At 38.6% G+C, this 26,751-nt stretch overlaps 3 protein-coding genes across 6 annotated transcripts; 1 reads left to right on the top strand and 2 right to left on the bottom strand.

The window, feature by feature from the left end:
- The first annotated feature begins 550 nt into the window (after positions 1 to 550).
- Positions 551 to 3,273, top strand: fzd8a (frizzled class receptor 8a). The gene has a single exon (XM_077624114.1). The coding sequence runs from the start codon at positions 941 to 943 to the stop codon at positions 2,690 to 2,692; it is 1,752 nt and encodes a 583-aa protein (XP_077480240.1). The 5' UTR covers positions 551 to 940; the 3' UTR covers positions 2,693 to 3,273.
- A 3,789-nt stretch (positions 3,274 to 7,062) lies between these two features.
- gjd4 (gap junction protein delta 4) lies at positions 7,063 to 9,155 on the bottom strand. The gene is made up of 2 exons (XM_077624701.1): positions 8,878 to 9,155; positions 7,063 to 8,803 (listed from the first exon to the last, which is right to left on the bottom strand). The coding sequence occupies exons 1-2, from the start codon at positions 8,939 to 8,941 to the stop codon at positions 7,632 to 7,634; spliced, it is 1,236 nt and encodes a 411-aa protein (XP_077480827.1). The 5' UTR covers positions 8,942 to 9,155; the 3' UTR covers positions 7,063 to 7,631.
- A 2,755-nt stretch (positions 9,156 to 11,910) lies between these two features.
- ccny (cyclin Y) lies at positions 11,911 to 26,459 on the bottom strand. 4 transcript variants are annotated; one of them, XM_077624115.1, is made up of 12 exons: positions 25,775 to 26,459; positions 19,122 to 19,196; positions 18,373 to 18,393; positions 17,641 to 17,675; positions 17,444 to 17,467; positions 17,086 to 17,186; positions 16,956 to 16,991; positions 16,705 to 16,762; positions 16,383 to 16,502; positions 15,905 to 16,071; positions 14,414 to 14,576; positions 11,911 to 12,700 (listed from the first exon to the last, which is right to left on the bottom strand). In XM_077624115.1, the coding sequence occupies exons 1-12, from the start codon at positions 25,926 to 25,928 to the stop codon at positions 12,584 to 12,586; spliced, it is 1,071 nt and encodes a 356-aa protein (XP_077480241.1). In that variant the 5' UTR covers positions 25,929 to 26,459; the 3' UTR covers positions 11,911 to 12,583. The 4 variants fall into 4 exon arrangements, with proteins under 4 accessions (XP_077480241.1, XP_077480243.1, XP_077480242.1 ...); XM_077624117.1 differs by lacking the exon at positions 17,444 to 17,467; XM_077624116.1 differs by lacking the exon at positions 18,373 to 18,393.
- Between the last annotated feature and the right edge of the window lie 292 nt (positions 26,460 to 26,751).

Here is a 26,751-nt window from a genome sequence, read left to right as displayed (position 1 = left end):
GGGTAGTCTTACCAGGCGCAAATTAACCAATTTAGCAGACTGGCCTCGTTTTCACATGAGAAAATGAACCATGTTTGCGTCAATGTATCTATTTATTGAAATTGGAGGGACTAAAACTGTGTGGTGGTGATATATCACACATTTTTAAATGTTTCTCTTTGTGCATTTCATGCATGAAAAAATATTTAACTAATAAATCAACAATAACTTTTGTTTGAAAATTAGTTTTTTATTTCCTTCAATTTCATTGCATTCCTCAACCATAGGAGAAATAAAAATCTAATGTAAGTTTTTACTGCACTCTTTTCAAGTAATATATGTGCATTGTCTTTTTTGCAAGGCAAAATGTCTCTTTAGATTCTAGGCATCATGGTATTGGTGGTCAGTGCTGCAAACAAAGTAAATTCAGTCTGTCCACCGTTGAATGACTTCATCTCGGGTCCGCCTTTGCTACGTTAGGATTGGCGGGGCTGATTTGGGGGCGTAGCCCACCAGCCTCTTGTGTATATATCCTCCACTTGGTGGGGTTGACGCTGATTTACATGAGAACCAATAACATAGGAGCCACAAACACGCCGAATGTGTTTCGGTTAGCGCAAGACGAGGTGGAGGCGCACGCTTTTTGTGATCGCAGAGGATTCCTGCTTGTTCTTTTCCCACGGACTGTCAAACGGATAGCGACAGCATTGAAAGCAGAAGACAGCAGATTCTCCTCTCAGCCATCTTGACTGCTGCTCCCCGCACTGAAGGCTTGTCTCCCCCTGCTCCATTCAAAGTAAACACAGCCGTGGCCGCCACTCGCAACTCTATGCAAGCTCCACGGAGACGCGAGATGGGCTCTCCGCGTGAAATCTGACCGGACTGAAGGCAGGGGGGTGGAGGATCGACAAGCAGCAAAAGGGGGGGGGAAAGGAGTCGAGACGCGCCACTGCTTGGAGAGATGGAGCCCGACCTGTTTGGGATTTACCTGCTCCTGTCTCTCGCGCTCCTGCCTAGATCCAGCTGCACCACCGCTAAGGAGATCACCTGCCAGGAAATAGCCGTGCCTCTGTGCAAAGGCATCGGTTACAATTACACCTACATGCCCAACCAATTCAACCACGACACGCAGGATGAAGCAGGCTTGGAAGTCCACCAGTTTTGGCCCCTGGTGGAGATCCAGTGCTCCCCCGATCTCAAGTTTTTCCTGTGCAGCATGTACACGCCGATCTGTCTGGAGGACTACAAAAAGCCGCTTCCGCCGTGCAGGAGCGTGTGCGAGAGAGCTCGGGCCGGCTGCGCGCCCCTCATGAGGCAGTATGGCTTCCCGTGGCCAGACCGCATGAAGTGTGACCTATTGCCGGTCCAAGGCAGCACGGACACGCTTTGCATGGACTACAACAGAACAGACTCGACCACCGTGTCGCCCGTCCTGCCCAAGCCTACCAACCACCCGGCGAAAGGCTTCAACCCACCCAAAATCAAGCCGGGTCGACCAAGTCCGCCTAGGAAGTACAAGCCAGCCGGGTCCCCCTGTGAGTCGGGATGTAAATGCTTGGAACCCATGGTGCCCGTCAACACAGAGCGTCACCCTCTGTACAACCGCGTGAAAACAGGCCAGATCACCAACTGTGCCATGCCTTGCCACAGTCCCTATTTCACCCACGATGAGAGGGCTTTCACCGCCTTCTGGATTGGCCTCTGGTCCGTACTGTGCTTTGTGTCAACTTTTGCCACAGTTGCCACCTTCCTCATTGACATGGAGCGTTTCAAATATCCAGAGAGACCCATCATCTTCCTCTCCGCCTGCTACATGTTCGTGTCAGTGGGCTATATCGTCAGGCTCATCGCCGGGCACGAGAAGGTGGCCTGCGGGAGGGACTTGGATGTGGAGCACATCCACTACGAGACCACGGGGCCGGCACTGTGCACGGTGGTCTTTCTCTTGATTTACTTCTTCGGCATGGCCAGTTCCATCTGGTGGGTCATCTTGTCTCTGACTTGGTTCCTCGCGGCTGGGATGAAGTGGGGCAATGAAGCCATCGCCAGTTATTCCCAGTACTTCCATTTAGCAGCGTGGCTCATCCCCAGCATGAAGTCCATAGCGGTGCTGGCTCTGAGTTCAGTGGACGGGGACTCTGTGGCCGGGATTTGCTACGTGGGCAACCAGAACCTGGACAACCTGCGTGGCTTTGTCCTCGCACCTCTGGTGATTTATTTATTCATTGGCACTATGTTCCTTTTGGCTGGATTTGTGTCTCTCTTCAGGATCCGTAATGTCATCAAGCAAGGTGGCACCAAGACTGACAAACTGGAAAGACTCATGATTAGAATCGGAGTCTTCACGGTACTCTACACGGTTCCAGCCACCATCATAGTGGCGTGTTATTTCTATGAGCAGCACAATAGGCAGAACTGGGAAATAACCCACAACTGCTCCAACTGTTTACACGAAAGGGACCGCAGCAGGCCGGACTATGCCGTCTTTATGCTCAAGTACTTCATGTGCCTTCTAGTGGGCATCACATCCGGTGTGTGGATCTGGTCCGGAAAGACTTTGGACTCTTGGAGGACTTTTTGTACCAGGTGCTGTTGGGGGAGCAAAGCCACGAGTGGCTCCATGTACAGTGACGTTAGCACAGGCCTGACGTGGAGGTCCGGCACGGCCAGCTCTGTCTCTTGCCCCAAGCAGATGCCATTGTCACAGGTTTGAAGAAAACAAAAAAAACTAAAGCAGCTTATGGGACTGCTAATTGTCTGGGAGATAACCCATCACACCCTGTCTTAAGCAATTTGCATTGTAATGAACTGCTGCTGAGGTGCTGCCCTCCCCAAACTGTAGTGAGAACATTGAAACAAAGTCCCAGGCATTCACACAGGTTTAATTCCCCCTTGTTTATATGAATTAAAGGCTCATCTCCAATTTGGAGGGAATTACTTCTGATAGCCAATTCTAAAAAAACAAAAAAAAGTTCATACAAAGAGATTTTTTTTAAATGACCATTTTTGTACCTATCTTGTGCCAGATGTTAAAATGTCAATCACTTCAAAGATGGTTTAAATTAAGCCTTAATAGTGCCCGCTGTTTTGTTGTTTTATTTTTTTTATTTTTACGGGTCGTTCATTTTGTAATTTCAAAAATGTATTTATATAAATCTTATGTAAATTTTGTGTATAAAAGAAAATTTTATAACTATTGTATATTTGTACAAAGTGTAGATGTCTTTTTGTGGGAGAGCAAAAATATGACTTCTATTTTGACAATAAAACATTTGATAAATTTAAAATGAAAAACTGTTTTCTGTGTCTTGTTGGTGCATGCGTGTTTGTGGTCATCATTTTAAGGACGACAGCTTTTCAGGTTGCCCAGCTAAAAAGGAAGCCTTTTTTTACCGTCTGAAAGTGGTAATTAGAGGCAGGGGTTGAGTTGGAGCATCTCCACAATTGTTAAAGTCCCCTTCACATGCCTGCAGAAGCCTGCTTTCTTAATTTAGTAAAAAGGGGGGCCAACTGAATGCAGAATAAATGCAGGGAACCGACCCTTTTCATCTGCACAAACTTTGATCTTTCTTTTCGAACAGCACTAAATAAAGGTGGTGAGTGTTAGGAGTGTCCGTCTGATGTGCCAAGGTTCCCCTAAACGTCCCCATTTGGAGGCTTTGATGGCCATTCTCCAATTGAAAGAACATTTTGGACCCATTGCTTCTTGGGCGATCGTCAGGACTGAAACCTGCCAGTGCCCTTGGATCTTGAGTGATTTTTTTTTTTACCTCTTTTTCTCTGGGCTTGAATTGAAACATCTCTCCATCGGGCTCAAGCTGTGTCAGCGAGTGCAGGGGCCTTGACATGAATGATTCTGAAATTGCAAAGAAAAAACCACAGGTGGTCTGTTCACATGATCTCACATCTTAGGCGCGTCTAATTGAGGTCTTTTTTATTGCCACAAATGTATCTTATTTGGTCTTAATTAAGCCTTTGCGCCTTTATAAGACACTATACTGTAACATAGTTTGGAAATTGCATTTGATTTGCAAGTCACTAGTGGTGTGCTTTATAGTGTCCCCTTTTTCTGAGGCCAATGCTTGATTGGTAAAATGTATAACTTTTCGTCCTTCCATGAAATCATCACATAATTTACCCCGCTGTGAAGTGAACAGGCATTTTAAATAGCTACATGTAAGTTTATATAAGATATTCACATTTCACTTCACCTTGCAATTGCAATTGTTACTCAGTCACATGAAGCATTAACACATAGCACCACCTACTGGCACAAGAGTCTTTCTTAAATTCTACTCCAAAATTCATTCATTTTCTGCACGCTTAACCTCACAAGGGTCGTGGGGGGGTGCTTGAGCCTATCCCAGCTGACTTCATGCACCAGGTGGGGGATACCCTGAAATGGTTGCCAGCCAATCGCAGGGCATGCAGAGACGGACAACCATAAACCCTCACACTCACACCTAGGGGCAATTTAGAGTCTTCAACCAGCATACCCTGCATGTTTTGGGAGATGGTAGGAAACCGGAGCACCTGGAGAAAACCCGCGCAAGCCCAGATAGAACATGCAAACTCCAAACATGAAAGTTCGGACCTGGTATCGAACCCTCAATCTCTGAACTGTGAGGCCAACACGCTAACCACTCATACACCGGGTCGCCCCCTGCTCCAATATACATCACATTATTTGCAAATAGTACTTTCTCATTGTCGTAAATCATCTGTCCACCACAGAAGCATGTGCAGTCTTGCACTATAATTATCAAGAAACCGTGCTCCCTAAACTAGTTCGACAAGCCTTGTAAGAAGTTCGTAAGGGAAAGTTACAGGATTGTTTCTGAGGTACGTCACACAGTCTACATAGTGGTTGTAGGTCAAAGGTTGTATCGGTATCATATTGTTTAGCATAATAGTGCTGCAAGCTGATGTAAACAAAAACATCTATGATGGTAGATTAATTGTAGACTAAATTGCTCGTGATTGCACCCAGTCCAGTTATGTTGCATAGCAAAACCAAATGAAAACAGTTCAATTAATTCTTCAATGAAAATTTCATATGTAACCCATAAGAGGCCAGACCAATTTTTCCTGAAATTAAGATTACGTGAAGAATCAAAACCCAGTTTCAAATCTTGAAGACTTGGGTGTTCAAAGTATTCGTGACACTGGTGTCACCGTGGCTTCTTATGATTAATATCAATAAGTAATGGGTCAGGACAATCATACTGAAACACAGGTTTCATTTGAACATTTAGTAAAAATACTTTCCGTTGGTGTATTTTCAGACTAAATAAAACACATAAAAGCGACCTCTGGGTTAGGAGACCTTTATAGAATAATGTTGGAAATTCCTACCTCTGAGCTTCCCAGTTGGCTATTAAAAAAAACAGTTTCTTGGGAAAAATAGTTTTGTAGATCTAATACACTGCATCGCAGACTAGCAGAGTCACTTTTAAACTTATTTAAAATAAATAAATGAATAAAACAAGACAATGCAAAAGACAAATTGGAGCAGTAGTAAAAATTTGCAACATTCAATGCTACAAGAATGAGTTTGCTTGTCCTGGTATGGCAAAAAAAGAGGATTTGGGTATTTAGTAAAAATGAAAAAACTGGTGATCATAGAAGAGAATCGCACAAAATTAAAAACTATATTTTACAGAGTTAATAAAGGTGTCCACTTGAGGGCAACGTTGCTACTGAAGTATAACTTCTTATTCACTCAACGGCAGAGATTAGTTGTATATGTTGTAAGTAAGGTTAATGTAATTAAAATGTGGAAAACAATATTTTAAAAAATGTCAGTGTCAGAACTCTTGAGATTTATTACAAGAAAGTGTAACATGACTGTCATGATGAAACATTAAGAAAGTAAAAATATCAAAAAGGCACTATTTCAAGTGTCAGTAAGTTGACATTATTCACTTGTGGTATTAGATGAAAAGCACAATGCTATAAATGAATTAAAAAAAACAGAGAGAAAAGACAATACTATTCAAAATATGCCCAAGATAAAGTGCAACGCAAGCTACATCTTTTGAAAACGTAATATATTTTGTTGATTCAATGTAATACTTATGCATGAGTTTTGTATCATATCCAAACTATAATTTACAAAAATCTTGCGGAATTCTGAGATCATGGTGATTTTTTAATGCACAAGAAAAGCCTCTCTGAAATGCTTTTTATTGTATAAATGTTTGAAAATGTCTCCAGATAGCTTCATAAATTGATATTAATTGAATTTCTAATTAGCGGTTACAGCGGTTTTTGAATTGATAATGGAAATTGTTCCTACGACAGAGATGTAATGGTAATGTTACCTATACACAAGATGGAATGTACCAATATAAATTGCAAAGAAAACATTGAAGCTCTAACTGCAGTAAATAATATTTCTAATTTCTTTAAAAATATGAACAAAATACTTTAAAAAAACATATGCATTAAAATACAAGGAAACAACTATAGTACAGCAGTTTTGCACAGTGTAAGGTTCATTTCAAGAGATGATACGCCTATTTTTTGTGAGTAGTGAACAGTATCTGAGTTTGTAAATAAAACACACCATGCTCACGCTAGTCCTGAGAGAGTCTGTGAAGATGGGTAAGTTCGAAGAAACCTGAAGCTTTTTGCTATCACTGTCCAAAGAGATCGCAAGGGTACAAAGATCAGAAGATCAAAAGATATCACTTTACACAAAGATGACGCTCCAGGCTGAAGGAAACTTGTGCAAGGCAACTGATTTACTATGGGTGCCTCCACCCAAATCAGTGTATAGCAGATGAGGCTGTCAAACATTGTGCTTATACTTTAAATAAGTTGACTGTTAGTATTGTTTGTGGGACTGTAGCGATCTGATGAGCTAAAAACAAAAAAATAAACTGCTTTGATGAAACTGAAATTGAACCAGAAATCCTAGAGGGCAATGGGCAAGAGTGGTCCTTTTGGCAGGCTCTATTCCTAGTACTACTGCTCTAAACCTTGCTTGACCCTGAAATAGAGTGACAAGCTGTCTCCATAAATACAGAAACGTATAGGGGTAACATATAGTTACTTTATGAGCCTCAGTTGTCTGTCACAATGCCCTTCACCTTCTCATAGACGATGCTTACCTTAATATGTATTTGAACCTTAACATAACATCAACAGCAAGTTACAAATACTACACTTCCTGAGTAAATGTACCACATTAATTGTATTTTGAAAAAACTAAAACTACCAAAAACCTCAGGCTCCAAAGTTTGGCTTCCAGAACAAGAGGCACCCGAAGGAGGAATCACATGATAAGGATATGCAAGACAGGTCATGGCCTCTTTGAAAGGCATTGTGGTATGGAGTGACAGAAACAGGTGAGGTATGCTCTTAGATTAGCTCAAGGTCGAAGTGCGTCCCTCCCACCAAGGCTTACACAGCTTCCTTTCCACGACTCAAGGGTGTTATTCCTGACGCAAGATATTGTTGTTCCACATCAAAGAGTATAAAACACGTGCTCAAAGAGAAGGTAACACGATCTGATGTCACTGTGTTGATTAAACACATTCAAGTGATGTACAATGAGGTAGAATGCTAAGGGCTCAGACAGTTGTTGCCACTATGTTAAGCTAGATCTTGAGTTGCTCTCACATCTTATTACAACCCTGAAAATAATGTTACACCCACTCATGTCTTTTCTCCTGACTTTCATCATTGGATAGTTCTGTACCACTGCCTAGCGACACCAATGCGTACTGATCAATCCTCCTCAAACAGTCTCCTGTTACTGTGGTCTCGTCTTTTTTAGGTCTTGTTGAAATCCCAGGATGAATCACACGGTCCCGCCTTGGGGGTGGAGGAGGCTTGAGCCTGCGTTTGTTAACGCATATGGCTTTGGGGTTCCCTGCTGGCTCTAGGGGACAGAGAACAAGCTCGCCACCTTCCTTCTCAAGAGCCTCTTCTAAGGACGCAGAATAGTCATTGTTTCCATTGTTGTTGCGAGTCATAGGTACCAAAGGACGAGGCTCAGATGTCGTATCCTGGCCTATTTCCTGTGCCATCATTTTGCAGGAACTTCGGCTACCTTGCCTCTTCCGGAAACTCCCTTTCTGACCAGCCTTTGTTTCCGGAACTCGACTGAAGGAGGAATTTGGATCAGGGTCTGTCATGATGGCATGTTCGTCCTCGTATATGCATTCTCTCACCTTACTCTTCTGCCTTAACGAACGCTTAATGGCACAGATGAAGTCCAGACCGTTTAGGAAAAGGGACAAGGCTGCCACCCCAAGCATAAAGTTCAGCATCAGAGTCTTCTCAGTGGGTCTGGAGATGTAGCAGTCCACTTGGGTGGTACATGGAGGATGCTGGCAAAGAAACCTCCTCGGGATGTAGAAGCCAAACAAATAGTAGTGTGTTGCCCCAAAACCTGCCTCTAACAATGTCCGGAATAGTAACTGAAGTATGTATGCACCCGAGAAGCATTGGCTTGACCCTCGGTGTACTTGTGAAATTATTTTTCCAGATGTATTGGTGTACAGCTCTTGGTGGAATTTGTACAAATGTTCCATTTCCCCTGGACCTGAAGAGCTAGTACTTACACTGAGGTCGTTTGACACCTTATGAATAACATAGATTGTAAAGATGATGTAGGGCAGACTTAAGGTGATGAGTTGCACTAGCCAGAATCGGAACAGGGATACTGGGGAAAATAGATCATAGCACACATTTGCACAGCCTGGTTGAATTGTGTTGCAGACAAATCGTTCCTGTTCATCCTGGTAGAGAGGGTAACCAGCAAGGAGGAGGATGAGAAGGCGTAGAAAGATCATCACGACGAGCCAGACTTTTCCTAAATTAGAAGCATTGCAGAATCAGAAGTAAACCGAACCTCTGTTACAAAGCTCAACTTCGACATCGACTCACCTATCAAGGTAATACTGTGATTGACAGATATAAAGATGATTTCTGAAGGACTGGATCTTGCCATGTTTGGTCTGCTCAGTAATCCAAAACCTTCCTGCTTCCCCAAGTTCTAGGTCTTTACATTTGTCACATTTTCTCTAGACCCCTAGCAAACCCTATATCCTCTCCTTGGATCTAATCAACAGAAGATGTGCATTCATTTGCTGAAGTCCAACGTGACCAATTAATTTCCGAGCTCTAACAGGAGTGGAAATCAGAGAAAATCCTCTTGAACTCCTTCTCCCCAAGTCTCCAGCAGACAACTGGCTGTCCTGAGACAACAGAAGACGGGAGCAAGCTCCATTGTAGATCTATTCTTAACATGCGAAGGCACGTCACTGTCCTGCATTGCATTGCAGAGATATTTTAGGGGCGCAGGATTTCCTTACAGGAGGACAACGAACCTCCGAGATTACAAGTTCTAAATTCAAATGATGGTTCTAAGGTTTGCTCATACTATCTTCAAATTGATTCTAAGGGTGTTTTGAAGTAGGTATGACACATTAAAAAAACAATCCAAAAGAAAATGACAATCTCTCTGAGGTGCTTGAGTAAGATTGCCCACCTGTTCTTACAGCTGTTCCCAATCTCCCCAATGAAAGTCCAACAACAAAAAATGATCACCTCTATTTTACTCAGTTCTCATTCATCTGTTTAGCTTTTTCCAAATCAAACGATAAAACAAAGACTCCCACACCCTTAATATAGTACATTATATAAATAGTTTGGAAAGGGTAATGAGCCTATCACTTCGATCTATCTCTATGTGATAATCGCTGATGATAAATTATCTCAACTAAAATATGGACTATTTGATATCATTCCAGATTTTGTTGTTGTCATGTTTTATACAAATTTTAAACTGTGGCAATATGCGAGTCTTGATTTCACTGGCAGTCAAATTAAGAAACACTGTTTATTGTAGCAGTGTGTTTTTCTACTCAAATGCACGTACGTGGTCTCAGATTATATGGTGCAGCATGTCAGAAACAACAAAGACTAGTTGAGCAAACAAGAACAAATGGTTGACTGGTTAGAGTGATTTTCATACTGACGATCCCAAACAGGCCGATGAAAAATAAAGTGAATGCCGACTTCACAGACAGATGGACAAAAATATAACACTAACCTGGGAAAAGGGAAACCACACACAGGTAGAATAGAATAAATTTATACACATCTATATGTACAATGGTAACACACCAAAATGATGTCATATCGTACTAGCAAAGGCATCTAACAATCAAATCATCAACACTATTGCTACTATTTTAAAAAATATATTAAGTTGCATAAACATACACAGAATATAGTTGATACAATCTTAAAAAAATAATTTATCTTCGAATTCCACAACATATTATGGTACTATAATTTGCACTCATCGTATAGTATATTACCATGCAATCCGATCCATCTTCAACAGCCAAGAGGAAAGTTTTTCATGACTTAGGAACTTTGGTTTCACTTCTTTTGGCACCTGGTGGTCAGTAGCATAAATCATACTGACCTGCATCGGTAGCCACTGGTGAAGGGCAAACCTGAATTGGTAGCCACCATTAAGGGGCAAAACGATACTAAATCAAACCATTTCGTTACATTTTCTACCTTGACCTCAGAAGTATGAACAGTGTACTTACTCAGTATACATAATTAAATATGATTATTATTTTGTCTTCTTATTTTACACATGCAGAAAATGCAATTTCTTTAAACATACATCTTTGGTCAGAATTTCTGTGAATTGCCAGGACCCTTGCTAGATGACTGTACTGAAAATATTTACTGTATGTGGTTAAGTCACATCTTTATGCCAAGAGAATGTTTGAGGAAAAAGTTGATCAGATCAAAAACATCAGACAATATGTACAATCAGAAAAATGAAGTGCTTTGCCAATTGTTTGATTTCAGCCCGCATTTCGATACGCATAAAACGATCTAGTGATGTCCCATATTACTGCCATGCAGTTAAGCATCCATTTAGATTTTTCATTTTTTAGGAGTGGTGACCTAGTCCGGTCCTTGAGAGCTCCTATCCGGTCTGTTTTCCATATTTCCCTCCACCAACACACCTGAATCAAATAATTTAGATTGGTATCAAGCTCTGGACAGCTTGCTGATGAGTTAATCATTTGAGTCAGGTGTGGTAGAGGAGGGAGATATGGAAAACAGATTGGATAGGGGCTCTCGAGGACCGGACTTGGTCACCCCTAAAGATATGATTCTGCCAGTGTGGGCCCAAGTGAAATAAAATGAGACAATTAACCCATAGACTTTGTCTAAGAGAGCAACAAAAACAGAGGGTAATTTTCTGTTCACCTATAATTGTATTGCCCTATACACCATGGAATACATGACCATTTTTTATTTGAAAGGAAACATTGTAGTAAGAAACAGGACAAAATTCTTTAAGGGTCGCTGCCATTTAAATGTTTATACTGTTCAGATTCTTTGATTTGTCACATATTTGCTGTCCTCATGTACAGTAGAAACTGGTCTAATATAAATATTCTAACAGTACAACTGCAGATGTTGCCCACTGGCACTGTATTTACACTATAAAGAGACAATTTTGCAAAATGTATACAATCTGTTACTGAGCAGTGTTAGATAATTATCACATTTAATAATTTCATTCAGCTTGTCTCCAGAACAAAAAAAATCTACCCTGAAGTCTTTTTTTTGTTAGAGTGGTTTCTGAATACAGAGTGTTCATTTGTGCTGTTTCATAAGCAGGAAGAACCATACAAAATATAGTGTAATTTGTTAGTAACTACTTGTTCTTTTCATCAGTGATAAAGGAGTTGAAGTTAATCTAGTTATTACAGGCACCACAGGTGGGACAATGGCAGTGAAGAAAGTACAACATGACCTCTAAAGTAAAGTGGTCCAAATGTCCCTCCTCTGATATGCATGCTTCATTCTACCTGATTGCAACAATGAGGCAATGCATGAATATTGCTTGAAGAAAAATGTATGAGATGGAAGAGCCGGTCACTCAGTGGTTTGAAGTTTATTAGTCCTGTCAAAGTGTCAACTGGAAGGTTTTAACACTGATTTTATTAGACAACCTTGGCTCATGAAGCAGGAATGTCAGGTATAAGGTAAGGTTGTTAGCTAAATCAACACTGTGGAAAATACATAAATCAATAGAGACGTGCTGATATGTAAAATAGAAATGTACACAGAGTCGCGTAGCATTGAATTGGGAATGAGCAGAAATGTATGGTATCAGCAAGACACTGAAGTGGAAAGAGAATTTAAAACAGTCTGTGAGCACATGAAAAGAAGCAAATTAAAAAAAAAAAAGAAGAGAAATAAAACAAACAAGGAAGTACAAAATGACAGACATGTAGCATGCTGCTACTTTGTCAAGTTCTTCTGATTTCCGTTGATGGTCTCACTTCAACTCCACGAATGCACTTCTTCCTGCTGTTGCATTCCCACACTTCAGTTTGGTTCCACTCAGCTCTTCCGGCTTCAGTGCACTGTTATTTACAACGACTAGAGAGGTGCAATCTTGCTTTGTAAAAGTGCCATCTTCTTTGTGTGTCTCATCACGCAGACAGACCCACATATCCACAGGATAGCTGTCCGCCTGTTTTGCCTGCTAACCAGGCAGAGTCAGCTGAGAGGTTCCACCCCATCAGTGCGGCTGACAATCTCATTAAGAAATGATGGCTGGACACCACCGCACAACCAGCAGATTGTCTGCACTTACGGACCGCTTCTTTGCAAGCTTCTTCAGGTCCTTGAATTTGTCATCACATAACCTGGATAAAGCCTGGATGAAGGTCAGAAACAAAACCTTACAAATTGCCGCATTTATTCAAGTGCTGGCAGTTATTTGTGCGCAGGACCAGCACAAATAACACTTATGGACTGTAACAGAGGTATAAAAAGCATAAAAAGGGACACTTTTTATAGTAGCAATACCTGTTTAATCTGTTGCTGTATTTGAAGCCTGTTTCCTCTCTTAGGTTTCATGCCTGAATGTCCTGCTTAATTAGCCGAAAGCTGAACATCGTGTCATACTTTCACACTTGATGTAGCTTTGGGTGAAAAATAGTGTCCAAAACGACTATTTAATTGATGATTCCCATGTAAATATTTATATTTGCCCATGGAATAATGGGTCTTACAGACATCATGAGTTATGGTGAACAGTAGTATCTAGAATATACTTGGATGTGACAGTAATGACATTTAAAAATGTCTGCCACCACTGTGACATCCACTTCCTGGGAAATATCGGCCTTCTTTCACATTTTCTCAACTATTACACATCATAAAAAAGGAAATTATGTTTCTCTAAATAATTCATCAGGGTGGAAGATAACCCACTGGTGTGCGCATGAAAATCGGGGTCGCCTTTCCCTTTAAAGTTTTGGGAGTAAGTCACAATCAAATAACGAAATTCACACTAAGACGCAAAGAAAATAAATATACAATGAATACCAAAGTAAAAACAAGCTGAATAAGAGGATCTTTTGTGACGTAATTATGTTTCTTGCTTAGCATCACGGCAGCATGTGGTAAGAAACATTTATACGCGCAATTGTAGACTAACCACGTTTGGCATAAAGTTAACTGCATTTCATAAAATTGTGTGGCCGTCACTTAATGTACATAAAAAATGCAGATGCATTTGCAGTATAGTTTTATCTTTTCTTTCTTTTTCCATTTTTTTATCTTGTGTTACGCCATATGGGGTTAATGCACAACTACATATTTAATTTAACAAATATTATCATTACAAAGCACTTTGAATAACTTTTTACGTGTTAAAAGTGTTAGGTTTATGAGGCTCTATTTCTTCATGGTAAATTGTAGTGACTAATTATTTGTTCTATAGGGAATATTTTTTAAAAATAAAATCAAATATGCATAGTATATAATGCACTTTCCTCATATTTTAGCTTTGTGCTTAACCGAAGAAATGGGCCCGATTTTTGTTAAAACAAAATAATTGCAGCCCTCTATACTCCAAGTCTTGAATTTTTTATTAGTAAAAGATCCACGGCTTTCCATTGCAGAGGAATAAATGTCTCCACAGCATATTTGTGGCCAGACAGAGGTGAGTCAGACCAACATTTTTAAGCATCCTAGATTTCATATGGACTTTTGATTACTTGAATTTGTTGCCACTATATAATTTTAGCTTCTCTCTAAACCTCCAGCGGTCTTGAGACGTTAATGTGTTTATCTTTTGGAGAACGTGCCCACTAACTGTTAGTCATCCAACAATCATCATGTTTGTTTTCTTGCCACTCAAAAAGAGTGTGTTTAGGCTGCAAAAGGGGCAAAAAAGTTGCTCCAGTTGGGTATGTTTATGCAAAATCAACAGCAATGGCTATTCATCTAAAGTTTCAGTTTTTTGAACTGCATATTTTGCTAATGGTCGTATGTAATATGCAGAATATTTTCTTTTTGTTGTCTTTTTAAATGGTCTTCATCATAATGACGTTTAGTTTCAGTATAAGTGGTAAAAACTCACCTCAAGTTTCTGAGCCTTATCCCTACTTAGTGGTTCTAGAGGGAAGCTGAGGTTGTTCGCTTCTGCCAGGGAACGCAGGTCAAAGTAATACTTGGCGTAGACACTGGACGGCACGTTAATGTTGAATTGCAGAAGCTCCAAAAACTGGCGCTCAAGCTCATTCCTTGGTTGGAAAAAAAAGAACATATTTGGCCATGTATTAAAAGCTGATTCATTCAAGACAACCACTTTTATTAGCTTCTGTTCCGTTCTTTCCCGTAAAGATTTAATGCTGGATGTATTTTCAGGTACTCTTTTGCCCATCTGCATAGATTTACAGGCATACAGCAACGTCAGCCTAAATTTAGCCGCCGTGTCAACCAAACTCTGCCTAACAATTTTAACCGTGGCAACCATCCAGCTATTCTGGTCCTTGTGTATTTATTTTACAACGCAAGCAGAGGGTGCATCTGGTTGTCACCGTCTGTTCGGGCCTTTGGGGATTGGAAATTGATCTCCCAAGGAAATCAGTGCTAAAATGCTCAGTCACTGTCATCTGGCATCCGAGAGTGTCCAAACAGGTTGATTACAGTCATGGTTATGTGATTTCTAAGACCAAGGACAAGATCACAGACCTTGCAGTGGGGTCTAATGCAAATACATGTCAGAGTGATGGCAACAACACATTTACGGAGGAGTGTTTTATCTACCAATACCCAGAAAACACTTCCGTCCAAAGGAGAGCTATGGGATATCTTTCAGCATATGTGGTGGTCCTCAAGGCACTTTACAAAGCCTTACAGGAATTGGTTCCATAACTTAATGTGTAAGCCCTTTGTCTCACTTGGGAAACTGAGTGCTATTCCTTTTAGTTTGTTTTGAAATTTCCATAGTCTAAGACAAGGGTGTCAGACTCGGGTTGGTTCGGGGGCCGCTTTAACGTCAACTTAATTTCACGTGGACCGGACCATTTTAGATATATTTAGATTTTTTTTAAATAAATGGATTAAAAGAACTGGATTAAAAGCCCTGAATATTCAGTTTTTTATAGATCTAAAACAATGTTTATTTTAGCTTTTTTATATATATTTTTAGATTTTACAAAATGATTTTTGAACTAAAAACAGAAAAAAAATGATTAAAAAATTACAATTATTGATTTAAAAGGGGGAAAATCAGGAAATTTAATATATATCTATACTCTTCATTTTAATTTGATCCTAAAACAGAAAGTTGGCACTCATGATTTACTTTCCCGGGCCACACAAAGTGACGCGGTGGGCCAGATTTGGCCCCCGGGCCGGCACTTTGACACATGTGGCTCTGAGGCATTGGGTAGGTACCATAGAAATGCCGTACAGTTAGCATTTGACCACTGAATTAAGTAAATGCCCAATAATAGTAATGTACATCAACACATCTTATACACACACCTTTGCCATCTCATGCACACAAACTTGAACTCCGGTCCCAATAATACACAATGAGGTATAATGTTTTCACATAACTTACATGCTCTCGACAGTGATATCCTTGAGAATTTGGCAGTAGTCTACATTCCACACTGCCTGGTCATCCCAGACTTTGGAAGCCAGGAGGATGGCTCCTAAAACAATACGCTTCCAGTTGGCAGGGCAAATGCCAATCTCAGCATATGTCAGGAGCCTCTCCAAATAAACCTAAAATGATTTTTAAAAAGCAAATTGTTGATTATGGCTTTGCAGTGGTTTAACTTTTAATTTTTAAAATGTAAATATTATCTGTGCCACATGAAGGTATTTAGTCAAGTATGATTTTATGTCACTATCATGAACCCATACAATTTGGGAGGACATTTTTCTCATGCAAATGCAGTATGGCTTTTGTCACCATGACAACAAGGAGTCTTACAGCATCGCCAAAAAGCAAAGGCTACTACTGAGTCGCAGGATGTTAGTATCCCAAAAGTGTCAACACAAAACATGCGCCGATTCAACACAACGGGACTCACCAAGGTGACAATGGCACACTCTGCCGTAAGCTGTGCAGCACTGAACAGCGTCCTAACAAAGCGATAAATCTGCTTCTGTTCGGGGTCATGTTTATCGTAGTCAGAAGGAATTTCAGACTTCTGCAGTGATTACAAGATGGACAAGGCATTAACCATGGTGGATATTTATCTACATAAATAAATACTGAATGAAAACAAATTAGGACGACACAATTGCAGAGAAGTCAATGCATTTCAAGCAAAAATCTAAAGTCCTGTGAAATTAAAGGTTGCTTATATAAATATAAAGAAGTATAAACATGATGTACAGCAAATCTCTTACCGACAATGGATGCAGCTTCTCATCGAATATGTCTAACAACATTCTTCCGTCGACCTCTCTGGAATAACAGTCACAAAGAACATTAAATTGCATTTAAATTTGGAGTATAAGACGAGGTTAATTATACATAAAAGGGCTATTTAGCTGGACGTTTTACAGCTGAACTTTAGTGCTTGTCTTTCAAACTACTTTGTATAACAATTAAGACAGTGAATCAGACTTTAATAAAACCAGTCAATATATTGTCTTACCTGTTCTTTATGTGGTAAAAAATTGCAAGTGCTACACTGAAAAACAAGATAAAATGTACTTATATGTAAATGTATAAAATCCATTATAAAAATGAGGTGAAAAAAATATGAATAAAAAAAATGTAGTTACCATTTAATAGTGTATTTGAGGTTTGGTTGACTGACAGTGCTATCATCAAGGAATATGGTAGAACATGAGCTGTACTTCCGTCTTCCAGGGCCTGGGTGATGCTGGAGTGATTAAAGAAAGTAAAAGAATAAGCACATCTGTATTTTCTGTTTTAGACGAGTCAGAATATTACAACTTTGAATAATTAAAAATGAATAAATAAATGATGGGCTTATCGATTGAACTAACCCGATTATAGTAAGGAAATGATATCAAGATGGTGCCAGATTATGTGAGCGAATGCCACAACGATGGAGATGTGTGGTATGAATAATGACGACACAACATGACAATGGTCAGATTGCTATGGTACTTTTACCTTGCTCTCCGAAATGTGTGTGAACTTGCAAAAAAATAAGAGACAATAATTACTTTTAGCACATTCTATTATGTACCACAGCCCTTAGGCCTTATTGTACAGCAAAAGTCTTAATTTCTTTCGATTTCATTTAAAAACAACAGTGTTATAGCCCTTCAACAGTTACACGTTTATTTATTTATTTGTGATATACTTACATGATTGATGTAAAGGCTCTTCCGCTTTTCTCGAACTGAAATGAAAAACATGGACAAGTTAACAAGGGTTGCATGAAAGCAGTGCCACGTTTTGGCCAACAGGAGTCAGGATTGATTCACGGCCTCGCATGCCCTCATACTAATGCACTGTTGTCCCTCGAATAATGGAAATTGTCATATTGGATGAAATGTTACTTTATAATGGAAATAACTCAAATAAACTTTTCACTCAACTAATCATTTTTTGTTCTGAAAACAATTGCAAATTTCAACATTTTACTTGAAACTTGCGTTAGATTGAAACAAGCACACATACGCACATTCACTTTCTTTAAATCTTAAACATGCACTGAATCCAAATTTTCAAATACTATTGAAGTGCCATAATATAAAAGTACCTGGTTTATGAAAAATAGGTTAAAAAGACACTGTACAATGCAAGTATTCCCTTTAGAGGTGTCGTAACAGTAACTTCTATAGTGTTTTTGTCTGTGATTTTTCCTTTGAATTTTAATTTAATAAAAAAATATATATTCTATGTTGTATCCCACAAGAGCATGAATTAGATTAAACATGCACTTAATTGCAAAACGGACAAATTTTGGCTTTACTGAGAAGACAACACAAACAGTGACATTGCATTACGAGCACAGTGTGCAGAACATTTGACAAGAGAAGCACAGTGAGCATTACGCCACTTTTCATTGTGACCAAACACAGTCGTGCCCTTACCTCGTTTGTTCTGCACAGCAACTGCAAAAACAAAAGCCCAAGTTGTCGCCTTGTTTGTCTTAGATACACAAAATGTCCATTCCATTCTAATTTTTGAATTACTCAAATTAGTAAGAGATTTTTTCACGTTTTGTGCCCTCTCTCAGTCCATTTCTTCTTTTTTTTTTAAAAAAGGTCATTTAAAAAAAAAGATTGAGCCAAGCAGTTGATAATGTTAATAAAAGATCATTGCAACAAATAATACTTCAAATTCGGAAAAGCTTTTCTACTGACTGTGCAAATGGAACAATATTAAGCCTCTTATGTTTGCATTAAGAAGATTATGTCTCCACCGAGTTTAGTCGAAAAAGAAATTCATTACATTTCAGTGAATATTTCCACCACTGTTACCCACAGTTAAAAATGACAGAAATGCTAAGGTCTGTGTTGGGTGCAGTGGTCAGGCGCCATAAAATCTGTTTTTTTTTTAGAACAGGCGAATGGTAGATCAGCGTACTTTAGATTGACTCCACACGTGAAAAGAAAGTACATATTTGTCCATATACACACGTCTTTTTACGTCAGGATCTCGTGCCTCTTGTCACTTCAAAAAGCAAAGTTTAACTTTACATTTCATATGGAAAAGATTTTCAAAATCACTTTATTGCTGTAGTTTTGTAGGTTGGGTAGGTAGAGCAAAGTTAACAACGCTGTGATTGGGAATGAAGCATAAAAATAAATAAATACATGTCACTGACAGCAAAACATACCATCAGTCTGAGACTTGCTAAGGAAGATGGTGCTGGCTCGCGGATGGTCAGAGGGGTTGTACTCCATCGGCAGATCTGAAAACAGAAGTGAAAACATCAATCATAAGACATTATACTTGTATAATGACAATAAAAGCATTCAATTCAATTGAATTCAAGCAAACAAAGATAACAGCAGCATTTTAAAGTGTTTGTTTATGTGATATTTCTTTCTTTTGTGAAACTGAGCTGAAGCATAGCTTTGAGTTTGAAGTATTGGATATTGCTTATTGATTATTTAATGTATTTAAAGTAGGTTTGTTGCAATACAGTTCATTTTTGTAAACCAGAATTTAAAAAAAGGTCTACTTATTACTGATTACAATATTTCTTATCTAAAATTATAGGAGATTGGATTGGAATCGGTAAAAACATCACCAAAAATATATATATTTTCCATGAGAAAACTTTCAGTAGTAGAGAAAACTATCTTTCGAAAGAGTTGCAAAACTTCTTGCAACTGTATATTTCAGTTCAAGTCTAGCATGAATATTTAACACATGATACAAGCGCAATACGGACACAGCTAGAAACAATGGACGTATGGACCTTATCCAATCCACAAAACGAGCGGAAAACACCCAACAACAATCCAACAGTGCGCAGCGGACACATTGTAAACAGCTTCCTTGGTTTTTTGGATGATGTCAGTGAAACAGGAAAGGTTAGATTTCCTAGAAGGTCAGCAGGAGACCAGGGGAAGAAAGGTACACACATTTAAAAAAAGAACGTGGTGAAAAGAAGGACCAAAAAATATAGGAAACTACAAGAAAATGTTTGAACAAAGATTCAGATAGAATTGACAATGGCTAAGAAAACCAATGAGAAAAGGAATGAGAACTATACAAAAGAAATAAAACCTACATATACAAATGAAAAAAACAAAGGGGATGGGAGAAAGCAAGTTGTTTTATTTAAATGGTAAAAGCTAGGGGAGAGAAATATAAAGCCTCTTTTATACAGTTGAGTCTAATGTTGCAGAAATTGACAATCTTTGTGGTGTATGCTCAAAATGACACCGTCTTTTTGTATGTAATGCATTCAGGCCGTGGACAATGTGCGAAACCCTTTTGAACTCAATTTCTTTTTGCGAGAGAGCCGCTTGAAAAGCCTCAAAGGACATATACACACTAAGATGGTCACACAGAACAAGGCACGAATGTTGGAGGAAGTGCGACACAGTATATGCAGGACGTGGGACGAAGCAGCAAAGACTATAAGAGGGTTAAATGATGCTCACAATTTTTGGGAGCGGAGCAGTTATTGGATAAAAGAGTCACAAATAATTGAAACATTGTACTGAAATTGTTAATCAATGGCTACATTCTTTCCAACAGGAAATGGACCCTCACTGGTGTCAATGACCTATGGCGTGGTTCTACCCCCACTGATTTTCACCCGCTTGGTTGGACCATCGGCATCCAACTTCCTGCATTTCAGGAACTGGAGCAGAAATGGCTTGGTGAAACATTGTAAGAAGTGTAGGCTTAAAGCAAAACTAGAGAAAAGCACTTGTAAGCTGTGTATGTCTGCTGACTGGTGATAACCTTGGCTAAAAGGTGCCTTTATAATATTACAACGGGAAAAGAATATTATACTGACAATGTTATTGAGTAAACTAGACTGGGCATCTGTCAAATTCAGAAAAAAAGCATCACCTTGGATATGCATTTTATCATTTTAGCTCTGAATAGCAACTGAAAATGCATACTAGGCATATCTTATATTGAAATTCTAGCTGTGATAACCATCTCTTTGTGACTATATCATTGTTGCAAATTAAAGTATGCATGTCTACTGCACACAAGAAATGGGAGAATGACAGAAAGCTCACTGCCATAGATGTGGAGAGGTTGAAGAATACTACATTGGAACGAGAGAATAGTCATTTACTCTGTACCCAACAGTGTCACAAACCCGCCCTCCTTCTTTCACTCTGCTCTCATCCCCACATCTTGCTGTAACTAGGCAACGCTGGCTTGTGACAACTCAGATGGTGGAGGCAGGACGTTCAAAGGCTTTTGCTGTCTTTAAATCTGCCTCGCCCCCCTGATTCTCTCTACTAATTACGATACTGCTGAGCCTAATAGAATAGCAACATTGTCACATGATAACAATGCTAAAACAACAAATCCTGATGTGTGATGTGAACTTTTCAGATGAACAACAAAAGGAAGGATTTTTCAATGGATATTAAGGGAAGGTCCTATGAACACATTTCCTTAAAAAAATAAAGAAATGTGAAAATTAAACAATAAAGACAAGTCACGGGGTTCATAAAGTAAATATATACACTATACGTAGATATGAAAGACCCTGCAGAGGAAAACCAAAGCTGGAATCTTGTGAGTAGACAAGCTTATGAAAGAAAAAAAAAGCGGGGGATAGAACACTCTCTTAACAGTCACAGCTGGGTGGTCAGCCAGCTGTGTCCTGCAAGGTGACCAAGACAAAAGATAGATTATGGTCTAAAGGGGAAATATAAAAAGTTAAAATAAAAACAGTGTAAATGGACAGTGCAGAATGTATTCACATTTGGAATGAGTTTGAATTTGATTAGTTCATTTAAAATAGCCAAAACACCAATTATGAAGAAAAAAAAAAGCTAGCAACCATATTCTCTCTGTTTTTCCCCCTTTTAAATATATTTACCCAAAATTGAATTGGACTGGACCAAGGTACATTAAAAAAAACATCCAAAATAGAACACTGTATCCTGATGTTTAATCTGTGTGTATCTTAAGCTCTGCAGAAAGTACCTTGCCAGTCTAAAACCTCTGACATTATGAAAATTGTTGGACCAACACTGCACTATTCCCATAAACTGTATGTCTTAAGGCTCTTATATTGAGAATTTAGACAGCTAGACATACTTTTTCTGGTCAGCCGGTTTTAAAACACAAATCACTGAAGCCATTTCTCTTTGACATCTACAAGGAGTGAATCTACTCCATGCTCTGATTTAGAGGATGTGAAGAGGCAAGACAGAATTGCTTTTCCATTCTTTTCATTTACTCCCTCGGCGCTTCATGCATTATTAATGTGTCTGCGTTTGATATGGTTTGGACTGCCTACTCATTAAACAACATACTGTATTAATCAAATACATTAAAAGGTAACTACTATTCCTCTACTTGATCTAAACATAATTCCTGACAACTTTGTCAGTGACCGATTTTTTTTTCTTTATGCAGGCTTGCACTCAGTGTACCCACAAATTCTGATTTTACAGCTAAAGGCATTGAATGTGGCTATCTCAAAATCTAGTCAGCAGATAATTGCATCACTTTATCTGCTCAGATTCTTTCAGCATGAAGAATACTTGTAGTTTTCCACTGTTACTAGTTTAGAGTATTTATGACTGACAACAATCTAGTTATTTAGATTAGATTTTCTTTTTAGATTAGAACTTTATTTCCTCTCGTATTCGGGAGATTTCCTTGGTTGCAGTAGCAAGACAGACACAGAAGACAATGTAGACCTAGGTAAAAAAATATATATATTAAATATATATTTGCATGATTTGCTCTATTCCCACATTAACAGGGAATGAGACATCTTTGAACATTTATTGTCTACAATGGATGGGAATATTGTGACTGTGAAAAAAGACTGGCATGTCCAGTTTGACTAGATATTAATTTACTCCTATGGGAGATTGCAAGCAATAGATTACATGGAGTATATTGTGGCAATCAAAGACAATTATGTTTTTGTTCTCTTGCCATAGTGAAACTATCTATCCCCTAAAAACATCATTAGTTTTTCAGTAAAAATGCCTGCGAACCAACCAAAGTTGAATGCACCTAACTAACACAATTTAAAATTAGGGGCACCCTTGTTTTTACAGGTTTGGCAATTGTGATAGTTAAAATATGAGCTTAAAAAATCTTGAATTCTTGATTTCAAAACTGTCAGGCTGATGTAGTAATCGCTCATCCAATTTTCAGTAAAATAATTAACTGGACCTAAATGAGGGCTTCATGTAAATATAAGCCATCTCTTACCTCACCAAGTAGACTATTATATTGAATATGTAGGCCAAACCGTCTGGAAGTCATACTTTGGAGACTCCCCAGGCTCATCAACCAGGCATAAATAATCCATGCCCAGATTTCAATTAGACTGTTAGCAAGACTTGTCAATATGCTCATGTCTGCACCCCGCAAATTAATTTTACACCCATAAAGACATGAATCTGCCTCGAGCCACTGCTCATTTAAATACAGATGTCGGCTTTAACTAAAAATGGAGTCAGTGGGACGTGATTCTGGATCACGATTGGACAAACCGTTCCTCAAAGGCTAATGTGGGTGCAGGTTTTTGTTCCAACTAGTGCCGTAACAGACCAATGAGGTTTCTGCAGAAACAAGAAGCCAGATGGGTGAAATAATGTCCTCGGGAAGGATTTGAACAAAAAGCCACACCCACTGTGGCACTTTGTGGAATAGTTTGCCCACTTTGTTCTGGATCATCATGTTCATCTCTCATCTTGGAAAAGTTGATTCCCTGGAGATTACATTAAACATGAAAGTCATACTTTGTACTACACACCAATTTTACAATAATAAACTGAGCTTCTGCATTTCTCTTTTTCACAACTGCTTAACTATTATTAATTCATTAATGTTGAGATGTTGAGTGTGGGTCTCAAATTGCCTATTTCAACTTCATTTCTTCCATTTTTATATTTAGACCGCACTTCGGAAGATGTGAAATAAATGCTTGGTTTGTTTTTCTTATTCTTCTTGAAGAAGACACTAACTAAAATTATCTTCCATTCCTTATGAACATTTTGGAATTAAATTTGGTAGGTATATTGTAGAGTTGTATAGATAGATCCTTGGAGCCCAGTTTTTATTTTTTAATGACGTCTGAATGAATGAATGATAGTGTACTTATTGTTGCCTGTATATTTTGAATTGGCTAAAAGAGGGCATAATAATAATTAGTCTTCTTTTTTTTACAACCGGTCATAGAGATGATACTGTAATTACTGATAAAAGTAACTGACCAAAGATAAAGTAATGTTCAAAAAGTTGCACCCTTCTTTTGGTATGATGATACTTTTGCCCAAAATGAGAAATATCGTCCTCAAGTATTTAGAGCAGCCAAAAGGTTTTTTCTTATACAAACAGGCATTCCAGAGGCAATAGGCACACCATGTTGTTGTATTACTCACCATTTTTCCACTGTCATGGTGTTCTCTCTTCGGTGAAGCACTTTATGACACCAAGAAGAATTATACAAAGACTTGCTTACTTGCTTACTGAAGTGGGAAATGTTATTTGAACCTGACAGGCTCAGCAGTGTGACATGATGTGGATCACAAGTTACGTGCTGTGATCAGCTCACCCAACAAAAAAAATCATAAATGGAAATAACGTAGTTGGTAACAGCAGCAGGAATTAATTACCACTGGTTGAAATTAATTGTAATGCGGAAAAATACAAGAAGATATCGATAAATAAAGACTACTTTGGAAAATCCAGTTTACAGTACTGCTGATTTGTAGTCAGGAAAACTTCTACTTGGGATGAGCCGGCATGTTTTGTTACTTGCGTAACTAGTATCAGCAGTTTTCATGAATGATTTTCTTTTTGTCCATCACATGCTGGCTGCACGGCCGTGCACGTACATGCACATGAAATCACACATTTGTGTTTGTAGGAAAAAAATAATTATTACATTGGAAAGTCAGATATAGCAATACTGTAGGTTTTTAATTGTGAGCCTTGGTTTTAAGAAAACAACTCCAATGTTTCCTAAATGAAAATGTCATTAGATCATATAATGCAGACACTTATATAAAATAAGGATGTGTTTGTTTTGATTGGACATTCAAATTCAGAGACCTGTTTATAATATTTTTAAGAGGAAGTTTGGCGGATGTTTTTGTGTTGTATTTTTAACCCACTGACATAATAACCTAACTAGTAAATCATTTGTTAGGTTTTTATTCTTAAAAAAATGGAATTAATCATAGGTGTTTTTGGGAGGGGTATTGTAGTGGTGTTATGAGGGTTACACTAAAACCCATGAACTACTTTTTTAAGATTTGTCTAAAATGAGTATCAAAGATATCAAAAGGCTCCACTTGTAACAGAATATTGGATCTTAGAGTTTTGGGGTCGTCTTTTTCATTGATTATATCATTGGACGTACATTTTATAATTGCACATTATGTGCACCCATGTTTTTAGCAGTGTAACTTCAATTGGCCTAAAAGGACAAAAGCATAACTTGCATGCATAACTGTAATGCATTAATATCACTATAAAAATAAATTAATAAATAAATGTTTTTTAATAAATAAATAAAAGCTTTTTTTAATTAATAAATAAATTTAAAAAATATTGCTTATAAATAAATTAATACATAAATAAAAAAGCTTATTTTTATAAATAAATTAATTTTAAAAAATCATCTTTTTTATAAATAAATTAATTAATAAATTTTTTAAAAAAGCTTCTTTTTTTCAAAAGCTCGTGTCATTAGAAATTAGAAATCGACACGTGCTTTTGTGGCATTTAATGATCCTTTGCCTAAATGCCTAAAGTAGGATTTACGACTAAATAATTCCGATCCCCAAAGGATTTATCTATGTATCTTACCATCCAGATTTTCCCGATCACTGATGTGTTGGAGGTTGCAGCCAGTATCTTCCCGGCTCAGCTCCGGTTCTGGTCGGTAGGGCTCCAGTCTGGAGTGGTTGTTCCGCCTGTGTTTGGGGCTCGACGCCACGCAGCAAGAAGGTGTGTTCCCCATGACGAGATTATGTATTTAATAACGATGATCGGACACAACTTTCACTTCTTGGAACGGGCAAAAGCAAAAGGTTGGCGGATAATGCGAAGAGCCAAACTACACACTGTCCCCGTTATCCGCCCGCGTTACACGCCCTTCCCCGGCCTAAAATAGGCTTATCTGGAGAGTCCAAGCCATTGAAATGCTGCTAAAATGTCAAATTAACTTAAGAGATGTGACGAGCAGCCTTGCGCCTTTTCCAAGCCTTCAATCGAGGACAAATATGAACCTCCATGTAACACACTTAGCTTTCTTTCTGACGACTTGACTCCCTTCGTCTTGTTATCCGAGACTGAGCGTCCCCTCCTATTTCTCAACAAATCATTTTTTCTATGCTCTCGAGACCCCAGCAGAGGGCAAAACATGCCACTTTTGCCCGTTTGGCAAAGATTTATCCCGCGACTGATGCTACATTGTAGCTAATAAAATGTGATCATTGGTAGCTTCTCCACTACAGTATTGCTCTCATATGCATTGGATCGGAGATGTTTCCGTTTCTGCTTATGTATATTCATAAAACATCTAGAGCAAGCAATCTCTCTGAACTATACGGTATAAGCTCCGCCATATTGAATGTGTCAAATACCTAAAATAAAAATAAATAAAAAATATTTAGTCAATTTTACTGCTGTTTTAAGACTTTGGATCTTAGAAACACGACCCTCCAACATAATGAAATTACTTGGAACGTTTTCTAAAAAAGTCACTGAACTATTGTTACACGTTATATTATACATTGGTTTATGGTTATCTTGGTTGAAAGATAATTTAACATTATATGTTT

Source organism: Stigmatopora argus, chromosome 17 (genome assembly GCF_051989625.1).
Source record: "Stigmatopora argus isolate UIUO_Sarg chromosome 17, RoL_Sarg_1.0, whole genome shotgun sequence".
In the NCBI taxonomy this organism is placed as follows: Eukaryota; Metazoa; Chordata; class Actinopteri; order Syngnathiformes; family Syngnathidae; genus Stigmatopora; species Stigmatopora argus.
Note: the sequence above shows the minus strand (reverse complement) of the source record. Positions and strands in the feature narration are given on the sequence as shown.